Source organism: Manacus candei, unplaced genomic scaffold (assembly GCF_025592945.1).
Source record: "Manacus candei isolate 608988 ecotype Guabito, Panama unplaced genomic scaffold, ASM2559294v1 h1tg000061l, whole genome shotgun sequence".
In the NCBI taxonomy this organism is placed as follows: domain Eukaryota; kingdom Metazoa; phylum Chordata; class Aves; order Passeriformes; family Pipridae; genus Manacus; species Manacus candei.
This window is the reverse complement of record NW_026138109.1, coordinates 2,750,110-2,765,079: the sequence shown is the minus strand read 5'-3', so window position 1 is coordinate 2,765,079 and position 14,970 is coordinate 2,750,110. Positions and strand designations below refer to the sequence as shown.

At 40.2% G+C, this 14,970-nt stretch overlaps 1 protein-coding gene across 1 annotated transcript in view; it reads right to left on the bottom strand.

Moving 5' to 3' along the window:
• HCN1 (hyperpolarization activated cyclic nucleotide gated potassium channel 1) overlaps nucleotides 1-12,459 on the bottom strand; it is a 202,429-nt gene extending 189,970 nt beyond the window's left edge. The window contains exon 1 of the mRNA XM_051804740.1: nucleotides 12,015-12,459. Coding sequence (XP_051660700.1) covers nucleotides 12,015-12,388 — 374 coding nt within the window. The 5' untranslated portion in view covers nucleotides 12,389-12,459. The remainder of the gene's footprint in view (nucleotides 1-12,014) is intronic.
• Nucleotides 12,460-14,970: the final 2,511 nt, after the last annotated feature.

The following is a 14,970-nucleotide window of genomic DNA, read 5'->3' as shown; positions in this document are numbered from 1 at the left end:
AATTGTAGTCACTGATAAGTGGCTCTAAAATAAGCACTCAAAGAAACTTTGGTCAAGAACCCATGACCTGACCTATAAACAACCGCAAAAATACCAAGAAAGCTCTTTACTCCCATACTGATAGATGACTCTTGTTTTGATACAGCAAAACAAAAAAGAGCTGCACTTTTCATGGTGAATAAAACACCAGATGTCCATTTTTATCTTCCATCCACATTCACTCAAAATGTAGTTGACTAAATATAATAAATAGGTTTCTGGCTTTCAGCAAATGAAAACATTTTACTTTGGAGATCATATAAGAGGTTTTAGCCACAAGCCAATATTCCTCAGAAAGAAAAAAATCTAATTTAGCCAAATATTTATGTTTCTTTTTTTGGAGGACAGTGAGTTATGAACTAATCAAACATGTTTAAACTAAAGATGTGTAATAATTAGAACTGCCAAAGAGTTGTTAATAATTCATTGGTGGAGAGCAGCGAGAAATTGAGGGTGAAAAATTATTAACAGAACTCTTCCTTACAATCTTAGAAAATATACTGATCAGTAAACTGCAAATCAAAATATATAATACAACAAAAATGGAAGCTGAAGCATATTCAAATTATTCTGACATACTAGTTCTGAAAATCCACAGCACCCATGGGTGACATTTTTTAAACATCCATTTTACCATTTAGGGTTCTGTATGGCTGGAATTCTGAAAGATGTTCAGGCATGGAGTCCAGATGCTTACAAGTATCTAGGTCCTAAAATCCAAAGATAGATGGGCTTCTGACTTCCATCTCGGATCTTCTTCATCTACCATCCTATAGATTTGCACACTCTGTGTACAGCACTGGGTAAACCTGAGATTTTCAAAGCCATTCCAGAAATGGAAAAATTTATACTAGAAACACGAAACCCAGTTAAACATCATATTCCATTTGCTCATTTTCCCAGTGGCATCATATCAGTGTGCACATTCAATGTTAAGATGATGTGCTATTCAGTAACACTCCATGGAATTACGACTCAGTAGCCCCAGCAGGAACATCTGCCACCATTTTATTCATGGTACCCACACTCCTGGGCTATAAATCTAGCTCTCTTTCCCTGAAGCAAGTCTGAACTCTGTTGTGATGTGAGGAACAAGTGTGGGAGTGGAAGTTCACTGCAGCTCTCCCATCCTTTCCCCAGAAAGATAAATTTGGTCTAGCCTGTGGAGAATGTAAAAGTTGGCTGCAGCTTAGAAATGACAGAATCAACCACAGTCACATTAAGCAATGCTTGTACAGTCCTGTAGAATGAGGGGGGTGGTGGTGGAAATTGCTGAATAACATTGACAGGTTGTATAATACTGAAGGAGTATTCCTCAGACCTGTCTTAATGAGAATCATCTCTTGACAAAAGAAAATTAGCGGGCATGTGAAAAACAGAGCACAGCATACAGGCAGACTACAGAAAAATCTAACTTTAGGAAATAAAAATAGAGAAGAGTTTAAAGTGAAGCAAGGAATTTAAAACTCGTGGTTAGTACCTTCAAATAGCAACGTAAAACCAAAGATTTAACTGGATTCAGTCATAATTTGTCATTTGTAGTTCACATCTAGCTAAATAATACACATACAAAATAATAAAAATATTACATCCTGGATTTAATTATTTTCAACACCAAAACCCTTGAAATTGTTTTTAGACTTCTTCCATTTCAGAGAGATCAGCCATCATAACGAATTCACTACTTCAATAAATAAACAATAAGAACATGTACAAATCCTACTCAACTTTTCAACACCCAGCAGTGTATCACTGTATTTAATATTCTGTTCCAAATTTCAAAAACACATTTAACTTAGCAAAAACAAGTATTTCAGATATTTACTGACAGAGTGCACGCAATTAAAAGCCTGTTTTGGTCATGTGGGCACCTCATGGTTAGGTTACTCATCTCTCACTTTTCCCACGCAAGAGATATCTATGCTTAATAAGCCATCAGATTTCAGACACTTTTGATTTTGACCCTTTTTAAATGCTCTGATAGATTGCCTACCATCTGGCAGTGCTTACTTTTGATACCATACTCTCTTTGCACTACCAAGTGTGCTTCTTATAATTATATCTTTAATGTGATAGATGTCTGCAACTAGAATTCCCATGCTGGCAATATGCAGGCTGAGGGGACAATTTTGGCAAAGTACCTTGTTACTAGGTGTACAGTTACAGTATGTTCAATTGCATCACATTGCAATTCTCAACACAAAGCTGCTAACCTGCCCAAGTCAAAGGAAATAGAAAATATTCATGCCATTTTTTTTAATTACTACAAGGCATTTATTTACAAACTCCAAGACACTGTGAAGAATACCTAGGCTAACTTTTCCTGCTAGTTTGAACAAACAGCTCTGTATCTCCTAGCTAACAGACTGGGTAAGAATGGAAAAGTACACGGCAGAAAAACAAATTAAAAAAAAAAAAATCAATGCATCATTTCCATTTATTTAAAGGAATGTATTATACCTTCAGAAAGAGATGTAGGAGGGCAAAGAAAAAACAGAATGAGGAAAAAGAGAAAATGTTTTCAAAAAAATACTGTCTCAGGGACTACATCCTCATGCTCCCACTAACTTTAGAGCATATGTTGACTATAGCAGAATTTCACTACCTGAAAGTTACACTATAAGAAATGCTATAAATAAAAGAGAGAAAAAGAAGGATTCAGTACTTAGGCAGTCACATAGATAGCAGTTTCCCTGAACATTGGACACACAGCTCTGAAAAATAACTCTTTAGCACGCTCGGTAAGCTGGGTATATGAGAAAGGTACCCAACTACCAACTGAAGCTTGAGGTATATGCTTGATTTATTTTACTACCTATGTTTTGATTCCAAATTTGTGTCTAAGAGACTAATCCCTAGCTGGAACAGGAAATCTTTGTGTCACTACTGGGATTGTCTGGCACCAAAGACAAGGTGAACCAGAGTGACAGACAAGCCTGGCTGTTATCTTCACTGAAAAATCAAGTGCAAACAAGTCCATATGCAGCCATCCCAAGGAACCTGTAGCCCAGGATGTGTTTGGGGAACACAGAAACTTGCAAGTATCTACTGCCAGGCAGTAATAAGAGGTTTTAGGGGGTAGTAGTACTTACTACTTGTGCCATAGTAATTTCTCTACCAGACAGAAATGATAAATCCTCCTGGAATAAACAGCTAGACAGAAGTGACAAGAGCCTGACAGAAAACCTCTCACTAACTGTGTGAAAACTTGATTGCATCCCCATGGTTTTTCAGTCATACTTATATTCCATCTCCTGGGTAGAGTTGTATAGATCTTACTCTATGTATTTAATAAAAGATCAGTATATTTTCCATAACTTTTACATAGAAAAATGTAGAATAATCATTTATTTTTAGGATGTCATGATATATTACCCTAAATTCGCTGCAATCAACATATTGGCATAATGTCAGATCATTTCTGAACCACACAGTGTATTGCTGCAGCCATGCCATAAAGAGAGGTGCTTCTTAGAGGATTTGGTAAATTACTGTAAGATACAACAGAACCAGCTAAGGAAATATCAATATTTCCACACTTTAGTCTGACATGAGAGAAAAAAAACCCTGCAGTCAACCAGAGTGTGATACCTATAGAATTGGAATATTTGATATTGTAAGGGTACATTTTATTTCTGTGGGGCTCTTTATATACTGGAACTTTAGTGCAAGTGTAAGATTCACTGACTTTCAGACTGAGAATTGGATTAAAAAGAGTAATAACACCTAAAAAAACCCCTCCAGTCATAACAAGTTTTATGTATATAGGCTATTTTAAAGTACATAGTTTAAACAATCAACCAACCAACAGCAACAACAAAAAAAACCTAGCTTTGACAGTGAGCATAAAGAAACCTGTGATTTTGCAGTTAAAAAAAAAATCTTAATAAAAATTTATAATAAGTATGACATTTTTTAGAGAAAGAAACTTAATCGTAGTCGCATACTAAATTCCAATAATATATCAAATTATTTATTAAATAAAATGCCTCATTAGATAACATATATACATAAACAACAAAGAAGTTAATAAAATAAGATCAAAATCCTATTCTTAGCTATATGATGCAACTTTAGTTGTTGGAATTCCACTGAAAAAATAAAAACAGTTTTTAAGGTTTTGTTGTGTTGGGTTTTTTTTAAGATAGAATGGAAACAGGATGCAGTTCTCTTGTAATGAAATGAACATTTTCTAAAACACAAGTTTACGCTAGACTTATTCCAGCTGCACTATACTACAAAGCAATAAGATTATTGAAAAATACTATGCAGCTTGCCTGAATCTGACTATCATCAGATTAAAAGATATTAGCAGAGATTTTATAGAAGCTAAATGACAGTGTCCTTGAGGTAGTACTGACATTGACTCCAGCTGATACAGTTTTTGGTCATTAACATACCTTACTATGTGTCTAGAATGAGCTCTCCAATAATTAGAGCTGAATACACTATGATTTTTAAAATTAAATCATGCCTCTGGGAAAGAATCAGGGAATAGACAGCTAAACGACTTTCAAGCAATTAACAAGAACTGTACTGTCAGGTTAAAAATTAAACATTGCAAAGTAGGTTAAAAGTTTCCTCTCTCAAAAAAAATGTATATTGACATAGAAAACAGCTCTCAGGCATGCTGTTGAGTCAAAGCAGAGGTGGGAATAGATATCTCTTACTTGCAATCAAGTGAAGTAAATTTCTCTACAAATTTTCATACTCTACCCTTTTCTCTAAAAATAGTATTTTGCCTTCTTATACCTTTAATCTGAACCTCTCATAAAAAGATGACAAAGTTTAATTAAATATTGCAATGTCACTAATCTTAGATAGGTAGGCAGAAATGCAGAGCTAAAGACCCATACATTTTAAGTGACCTCTGAATTTATATCTCTCTATTTCTGCTGCTCCAGGCTGAACAATCAGAAACCGAGACACTCAAATTTTAACCTGACTACATAACAAACAAAAAAAAAAAAAAAAAAAAAAAAAAAAAAAAAAAAAAAAAAAAAAACAAAACAAAACCCAAAACCAAACAAAAAAAAGCTTTAGGAACTTATCAAATGCTATGCATCTTTCATTTATCTGTGTAGTCACCAAACCCCCCAAACCAAATCCTAAACACACACCTTTATTCACCTTTATTTACTCTTTCATGCTTTTACACAGCATTCCAATTCACAGTTTCTTTCATATACCCAAGTCCACGAAAATCAAGATAAAGAAAAACTTCTACTGACTCAATTATAAGAATTGCTTATTTTGCTGAGCTAATAAATAAAGTCCCAGAACACAGTCAAAAATATGTAGCTGTGCTAAAATAATCAATTGGAATAAGGGAATCGGTACTTTTTCCCCATAGGCCCAAGCATGATGATGATCTTATGAGATCTGATTTTTGATTATGTGTGTGTGTGTGTGTGTGTGTGTATGTGTATATTTAACAAGAACTTTTTTCTCACTGCAGTCAAGCAAAAAAATCAGAAAACTGAAGATGAAGTCTCACGATATTGATCCAGGTTAAAGATTCTAATATAACTACCCCAGAACATCATCTTTTAGATTTCCCACGCGAATTCTGTAACATTTTGGATTTATTTTATTTTGTTGTGGTTGCTTTTTAAACATATCTCAAAATCATGATGGAACATATTTGCCTTTATTTAGACTGTGAAAAGGTGAACTTTGTAAAATTAAGCATCTTGCAGAAAAGACATGTACTCGTGTACTTATTTATAGGTGATCTTCAAAATGCCCCAAGTTAAATTAAAAGTAACTCAGTGAACTGAGGAATTATTTGAGTTACACTTGTTCAGCTCTTTCTCTGCTTTAAACTTTATTCAATGTGCAAGTAAGTAACATGACCAAAGTGTGAAAGAAGAGGCAGTCAATAGACTGATATTCTAGGACTAGAATTAACATAATGAAAATTGGCAAATGTTTAACACATAAGTGAGCTCAAACTAGGCCTTAGTATCCTACATTATCTAGAGACAGAAGGATGTCTTATCAATAAAATGAATCACTTTCCTTGAACAAACAAAGGCGTAATCCATTCCACATGCCCTAGAGGCAAATGGCTGCTGCATCAACCTCAGGTGGACTCCACTGGCTTCCTTTACCAGCTCTTGAAGAAAATTTCAAAGGGGAAAAGAATGCAAAAGAATACAAAATACATCTCTGCATATACGTTTTCTCTCACACATGCTTACAACTGTTGCAAAAGGAAATGCCAGTAGCTAGTTTTAGTCAACTAGATTTCATAACAAACAAATCGGCGATAACCAAAGACATTATTATTCAATATGAAAAATAATAGGAACTGGAGATGAAAAACAACCTAATGAATTTCTGGTCTATATTCCACATCAAAGCATTTTCAATAGAATATTTCGTTGCTTGTTTTTGGTCCTGCTTTCTAAACATCTAACTTAGGTATTTGTTGCTGCAATTTCACTCCATTACTTCTATGCAATTTCCTTCCTCTTTGTAACATCCATTTATGTAGTTGAGGACCATTACCATATTTCTCTTCAGCCTGCCTTTATAGGCGTTGCATTTTACATGGTAACTATAATTAAGCTTAATATATAACTTAATGTCAGAAGTAATTTTAGACATTATAAATGCATTATTTAGATTAATGCTACATTTTTGTCATTTTATGTTTTGGGGCATTTATCTAAGTAAAGTACAAAAATTGTTGGAATGCAGCAAATAAAAAGCCAAGCACTATTAATAATCCTTTTTGTACTAAACAGTTCTCCATAGGGAGACACATACAATGAGTGAACGTTCAAGTAATAGTAGTTTAAGTGTATAAAATTTTTCTTTACTAGAACTAGAAATTATAGTCACCACGACAGTATTTGAAAATGATACATGAAAGAGCCCTAGCCAAAACTGTGCTATTTTTTTAATTGTTTGTGCAAGGAATGTACAGTATACAGTATAATTAAAAATCAATGATTATCAGTTTATTAGCAAATAATTCAAAAATGCCAATACTGCAGAACAATCTCAGGACAAATCCTGAGTAGTAAGAATTAAATGACTACCTTAGGAATCCAAAATTATAGACATTTCATACTCCTGCACTACCAGTGACATAATGTATGCATTAAAACCCACACTAATTTGTATCCAATCTATTTAATATAAACTAACATGATTTATATACTTCATTTTGCATACATATATCTCTATCAATTACATTTAAGTATGATATAATACATTGCCCTCACTGCATATAGTATTACCTTCCAACTCTACTGCTCTATGTAAACCTAAGCATGTAACAGCTCACGAAAAGATAAATCTCATTAGCTTCAAAAGAGACATTAGAGACGTGACAAAAGAAAAGGACAAAGTGCTTACCCTAAGCTTCTTAAAATGCAAATGCTAGGTATAACACGCAGAGTGAAGACTGGGCCCGAAGAAGAATAGGTTTTAAACCAATGCACAAACTTTAGAATATGATTGTGAGCTACACAGTCTACCAAGTTAGGGTGATTACTGGTGGTCAGACAGGTCCAAAGGATAGGTGAAAATGAAAAAGAAAATTGATTCATAAAGTAAATGTAAGTTCAAATGTTAAAAAAACCCCAAAACTATAATTTAAAGAACCAAACCAAACAAACAAACAAAGCCAAACAAACAAAACCACATGAGGTGCACTAATACATGGTAATTGCGACTTACAGTTTGGTATACACTTACTTGAAAATTTAAGCTGTACATATGGAGGACAACATGGATGGGTTGCATAAAACTGCAGAATATAACAATGTTTTTTAATAGCAACAGATGCAAAAATAGTCTTTGGTAACTAGCTAGACATACACATGCAAACATTACTGTGTCTTTCACCCTGATTAAAACCTATTGAAACCTGGCATTAAATTACTCAAAAGGTATTACGAACAGAGCTTTCTATAACTTATAAAGATTTATATGATAAACCTCAAGCATTTACATGATCCCTCAAATCTGTATACAAAAAGATTTTGAAACTGGGATGACATACAAGCTAAAATAAATATTGTATACCTTTAGTATTCACAGTGCTCTGAAATTTTCTGTTCTAGTTTTGGAATTAACTCTGCTTTTTTTTTTTTTTAATGCTATCATTAAAATAAGGCTTTGAGTTTCTTGGACATATGTAAAGTTACCCCAAGATAAAATGTTGATAGTTTTATCTTAATTGCTGCAGATCAGTTCATACTTTGTATTCATGTACACTTGAAAAAAGACCTTCAGCACTGCCTCCACTACTACTCTGACAGACAACACCACAACACAGTCTTACTTCACTTCATCTTGAAGCCAATTATAATTTTTGTCCCCAATTGCAGACAAAGGCTGCTATCAAACATCAAGTTGAATACCATAACCATCAGAGTGTGAAGGCTACACTTAGGCATACACATATTATTTCCACTCAGTCTGTCTCGTACATTGCTATTTCTGGTCAAGAGATGCCACTCCGGTAGTAATTCTGCTTTCTTTACAGATTGCTGTCTACAGATGCTGTTGCGGAGATGGTGATAAACTCAAGATTTCCATGACAGTGGGAGCTTCTCGGCGTACCCACAGGCCGGGAGGGATGGAGACAATATAGGGCTGGATTAACAGCCCAGGCACATGCAAGCAAGCCCTCTGAGCATTAAAGAAACTCCTGACATGCCAAAGGACACTGAATAATTAATTATTTGAAAAGTCAGCTACGTACATTTCCATTAACACCAAAAGGCCGTAATACATAAAAGTCACCAAATGCCCATTTCACCACAACCCTGCTATGAAACAAGTGAAATGTGTGGCAGCAGGAGAACCGTGTGCAGTTGCTCCCATCTCCTGCTGGCTTTGTGCTGCTTTCACCTGGTGGTTGCAAGGCCACAGGGCTGGACCAGTGATCCCTCCTGCGGGCTCGTTCTTCCACACATGAGAACAGATGGACGGAGGCACTCAGCATCTTACAGAACGCACTGAGAACTTCAGTAAACTCTGACTGATAAATTTATTTTTGTGAGTCATGCAATTACACAGACTTGTTGTCCAAGTTCAGAGACACAGCAACCACAGCTGCAAGGAGATAAACGGAGGTCTTGTGCTGGGTTTGATGTGCATTAGGTGCTTGGTTTACACAACAGCTTCCAAATTACACATTAACCTCAGAAGCCTAGAAAAAGACGACCAGGAACAAAATGGTCCCCTTACGGAAAAATTATGTAATACTTATTGAATTTAATACTCCAAGGGTGTATCTGCCTGATGAAGAGACAATTCTTCCCTGAAACATAGGCAGGATGGAGAGCCATAAAACTAAAGACAAAGTCCTACAAGGATGGAGGTAACCAATTCACAGAGCACCAAATTTAGAGACACAGCTTCCACACTTTGTTCATACCAAAAAAAAGGAGAAGATGGTGCAGGGATGCTGCCCACTTCTCCAAACGTCACAACAAAATACTGCTTGGTGTAGGAAAATATACTATTTTTATTTAAAAAAAAAGAGAATTAGGTAAACAGATATAGCCAAATGCATCAAACTCTTCAAGGAAATGCACACAAGCATCCAGAACTAGGAGGAAAAAAAATCCAAAACAAGTGCGCAGGAGCCTTTACTAGAATTTTCTCACATTTTACATGGTTAACCCAATATTCTCCTAAGTGTGTCTATACTTTAAGTTTACTGGGATGTCTGTTCTCATATGTGCCACAAACACCCTAATAATAGCTGCATTTACAAACGCAGTCTACATCTTCTCACTTGGATACCATAAAATATTCAGCTTTCTACCTTTTCTTTGTTACTTGGGTAGAAAATCTAGTTCTTTCCCCTGATGGTATCAACATCAACACAGTGACACTGGAATACCCCTGCTTCTTTCCATGTTTTAAGGTTGGTCTACACACTAGCATTAAATTGTTACAAAGTAACATGCAAAACAGAAATTAAGACCACTCCATCGTACATACACATTTATTCTGGTACAGAGATACTGCTAGGAGGCACTTACTAGCATTGTCATAATTGCCAAATAAGAAGGTGAATACACTATATAGGGCAACTCCTCACACATTTCACACTGCCACCCAAAAAGAATTGTATCATTATACAGTAGCAAGTATTTTAGGAGAAAAGAAACAAAAACATCTCATATTCCTCACCAAGATGGTCCTACTAGCTAAAAAACTGGGTCTGGAGCAGGCCACACCATCCAAAAACGAATGAAAGACTATGAACTTTATTTAAAAACCAAATAGTTCCATTCTAAAAAACAAATAAAAACATCATAAAATCACCAGAAAATACAGTTGATTCAAGACTATTCAAACAACAGTCCTGAAACGGATGCAGAGTTGTTTACTCCTATCGAAAAAAATAGGCAAACATATGCTACAATCTCTAAATCTTCCCACTGGAAGAATTAGGACAGAATTAGAAGATATTTCTGTAACAAAACACTTATTTCACACAATAGCTTAAAAAGTTACATGCTGCAAAATATGACAAATAAGTTCCTATCGCACAAAACGTTGTCTGGGTGTGCAACTCGTTTAGAAACAGAGCTTACAACAAAACAAGGGAAATTACTCACAAGAAAAAACTCATTCATCTTAACAGAATTCTCATATGAATAAAGTTACTCATGCACACACACGGGTAAGTAAGAGGCTATCAGACCCTCCTAATCCCCTATGCATTCTACCACAGCAGCAGATGTGACCTGCTATGTCCCTCTCTGGCTGGTAGAAAGGACGTGGGTGGGTGAGTGGCTCTCTCCCCCCTTAAATGCACCTGCTAGTGCAGCTGAGCTGGCATGAAAGGGGGGAAAAGGTACTTCAGGAAAAGAACAAGTGCAGTTTATTGCCCTCTGGGAACCAGGAAGACAAGCAGGGACTTGAAGCATAATTCCAAGTCATAACAGTGCTGCCACGCTCCTTCACTCTTGCAGTTGTACTGCTCTCGGGCTCAACTGCAAGGTGCTAACACGGCTCACTGCATAGCACCTCACTCCAAATAGTCCCACAGAAACTTGAACTTTGAAAGTATTTCCTTCTGTTTCCACTGGAAGCATGTTCTATTTAGCCCAGTGTTTCTTAGAAGATCCGTGTAACTATTGAACATTCTGGATTTTCCTTTATTAAACATAGTCTCCAGTGCAATTCACTTATCATATAGACGTAGGTTGTTCAATGCAAGCTGTTGATTAAATTCGCTTAATGACACCAATAGTTCCTCGGCAAATATCATAGAGAACGTTACATTTACAAAGGCATACAGCCAGCTGGCATGGAGAATGCAATTAAACAATCCTACACTTAAAAATGTAATTCTAAAGGGAATATAACTTTTTGGGAAATTATCTGCCCTGCTTTCTGTATGACTGTTCCCATCCTACATTCATTCAGCTTACTATAAAAGCAATGCTAATTTGGCATCACATTTACCTGCCTCCCTACGAAAACATAGTTTCCCACACATCACCTGGATGAACTTATTTTACTCTGATTGATTTAACTCTGATTAAGATGCGCTTCCCTCACGCAACCCCTGGAACAAGTGTTTATGCCCGGTGCTCAGGGAAGGGCAGCCGCGTGCAGACACCCAGGGATTTTATTGATGCTGATGCAGCTGTGTAACCCCCTGGCGAGCTCTCACACTCTAGGGCAGAGCCGTGCCCGACGGACCGCGGTCCCGCGGGGCGGACAGACCGGCAGGGCAGGACAGAGGGCCATGAAGCTCTCCATCCTTCCTCAGGGGCTGCGGGCGGCGCCCCGGCGGGCGCGGGGCCTGCGGGGCCGTCCCGGGTGCAGCACTCTGGAGAGCGCCGGGCCGGGCCGAGACCGCGGCCGTCCCAGCACGGGTCGCAGCCCCTGCCCCACCGCCCGGTCCGGCGCCCGCCGAAGTTCGCGCCGGACGAGGTGCGAGGCGGCGGGGCCACCCCGCTCCCGCCCGCCGTGAGCCCCGCGCTCACCTGAAGTCGCTGTAGGGGTGGATGATCCAGAACCCCGCAGTTTTAACCCTTTCCTGCTCCTTCTCGACCGCCTTCTGGCTCCCGAACATGCGGAGGGAGAATTTGTTGACCCCCGGCTGCAGCATGGAGGTGAACTGCCGCTGCATGAAGCCGTACTGCCGCCGGGGTCCCTCGGCATCCTCGAAGCCCACCACGGGCTCCTCGCCCCCGCCTCCGTCCACTTTGAAGCACACCGAGTTGCCATGCTCCTTCACGCCGCCGCTGCCGGGGCTGCTCTGGGCTTTCTCCGCCGGAGCCGCCTGCTTGGCTGGGAAGGAGTTAGCGCTGCCATCGTCCCGGCTGCCGGCGGAGGAGCTGCGCTTCCCAGCCTCCATGCTGCGGGGGGGGCGCGCCCCAGCCGCGGGAGAGCGCGAGGAAGCCTCGTCGCCGCCGGTGCCCTTCAGCGGCGCGGCTGGGCTCGGCCGCCCTGGGCTGGAGTGGGTTGGGCTGGACTGGACTGGGCTGGGCTGGGCTGGGGCGGGCTGGGCTGGGCTGGGCTGGGCTGAGCTCCGCGCCGCCCGGCAGCAGCAGCGCCGCCGGCCCGAGCCGCGCTCCGCGCAGGGCGGGCACCGCCGCCCCGTGCCCGCCCCCTGCCGGCGGCCGCGCCGTCCGCCCGCCTGACATTGAGAGCCCCCGAGTCCTTGAGGGGCCGCGGCGCCCGCGGCGGGGAGGGAGGGCAGGGGAGGAGCCGGCAGCCTGTGGGGAGGGGAGAGGAGGAGGGGGGAACTTCTGCCGGCCCTGACTGCGCCTTGCACGGAAAGGCAGGAGCGCGCGTGGGTGGATGCTTCACCTTGGGCGAAGCAAGGGGCGAGGAGTGGGGTGGGAGCCTGCACAGCCCCAGCGGGCTGAGAGTGATGCGGTGGGGACGTTCCGCGGGCTCTCCTGTCCCTTGGGAAACCTGCGTTGCTCCTCAGGGAGCAGGCAAATTGGGAGAGGGCAAAAGGTAGGGGTCTGCCTGGCCCCGGGGTCGAGTGGCGGCGCTGGAGGTCACAGAGGCTTTTTCGGTTCGTTTGCTAACAGTGCAGTGTGTGCCCAACGCAAGGGAGCATCTCTGGGATGTAAGTGAGGAGGGAAGGCCAGGTATTGAGTGGCATTCGTTTTCATAAACAAAACACATCACTCCGGTTAGACACTCCTGCCAAGCGGCTTTTCCTTGTCCCTGAGTCTTAATGCTGACTGAAAACACGGGGCCGAGCGCATGAGTGCAGGGACACGCAACATGTGAGATGCTGCGAGCACGGCTGGAGCACACAGGGATGCAATTCCCACCGGGAGGGCTGTGCTGCCACAGGCACCTGCCTGTCTTCCTGAAATGCGTGAAATGGCAGGTGTACCCGACTGCGAAGACAACCATTTCACATATGCCAAGAGGTGGTTTGGACTTACTTTTTGTGTCAACAGGAAACTGGAATCCACTTCCAGTTCGTGCCATCTGACATTTAAGTATGTAAGTTACAGTTTAGAAGCCTCTAGGAGGCAGAGGAAAGCTGTTGGTCAGAAAGGAAACAGAAGGTAGTTGTAGCTCCCAATACTCTACATACACTCTAAGAAAATAGAATGTGCATTGTCTTTGGTGTGGCTACACATGTTGTCCTAACAATTGGGGATTGTATTTGGGGAGTGTGGGGTGAGGTAGGAGCTGAGAGAACATTTCTGCCAGTGGTAAGCAGCTGTTTACAAACCATGAGTGAGGAGGAGGGCCTTGATCTTTGCTCAGAAAAATGCAAGATGCTGATATTTACCCCTAAATATGTGTGTTTGGTTGGGTTGCAGAATGATGGAGAATCAATATCTTGTTATCACAGGAGCTATAGTACTGTGTGTACCTGCAAAAGCATAAAGATATATTAGAGCATAGACATGTAGGTCCTGTGCTTTCATTTGAAATAGGTTTGACATAAGTTTGTTTTTCACACATTATCAACACACTTTTCATTTTGCACATTGAAAGTATAGTAGAAAAGAATTGGTAAAGTCTCACAATCTTGACTGTGGTATTTTCAATGATATTTTTCACATCATTTTACATACTTTGTCCTTTACACAACAGATGCTTAAACCTAAGAGAGAAACAGATGTGCAAATCTGCACACCACAGTGCAGATCAGGTGCATTGGGGAGCTGTATTTCAAAATGGGATCTGAGGACTTTCCTTGGCAATTCCAGCTCTAACAGAATGTTTATGCCTAGTGCACTCAAACACACAAGGTTCTGATGATGTTAATGTCTTTAGAGTGGAAGATGTTAACATCATGCAAGAGTGGAAGAAGATGGCTAGTATAGATGCACCAGGATGGATTACTGGAGGCTGAGCAGTGACCAGCATAGGAAGGAATATGCTCGCAGCATGATTGGTTGAGGACTGGCATACATAAACCTTCCCCATCTGGAGTGATACTTTTCTGTAGGATTTTATCCTAAAACAGTCAAGAGTGTGTGCGCAGCTGCTAATGGCTCATGCACAGCTGCTGACAGACAAAAACCTCTTAGTGTTTTATCCCCAGATGATGTCCGCCTCCTTCCCTCATCCAATGTCTGTCACCAAATGATAATTAAAAAGTAAGAAATTGTTACTGTTTTGCAGCTTTCTGAAAGAATTAACTCACATGATATTTGACAGAAGCCTGTAAAGGCAAGGGATGAAAAGGCTAATGCACACAGTGCTTTTCCACGTACTCACACAGTTTACTGCATCAGCAACAGTGGAACTGACACTTTCCACGTCATATAAACATTGAAACCTTAGAGTTTTTCCCTCCTCTTCACATCTTGTTTCAGAGGACTTTTGCATGCAGTCCTTGACCTGAATGATCTCTAGGAGAGCAACAACTAGTCCTGAACGGGGAAAAAATAGAACTGTAATGGAGTAAATCAGAACACTGAAATGGAGACATTTACAGCTGCAATAAGCAGATTC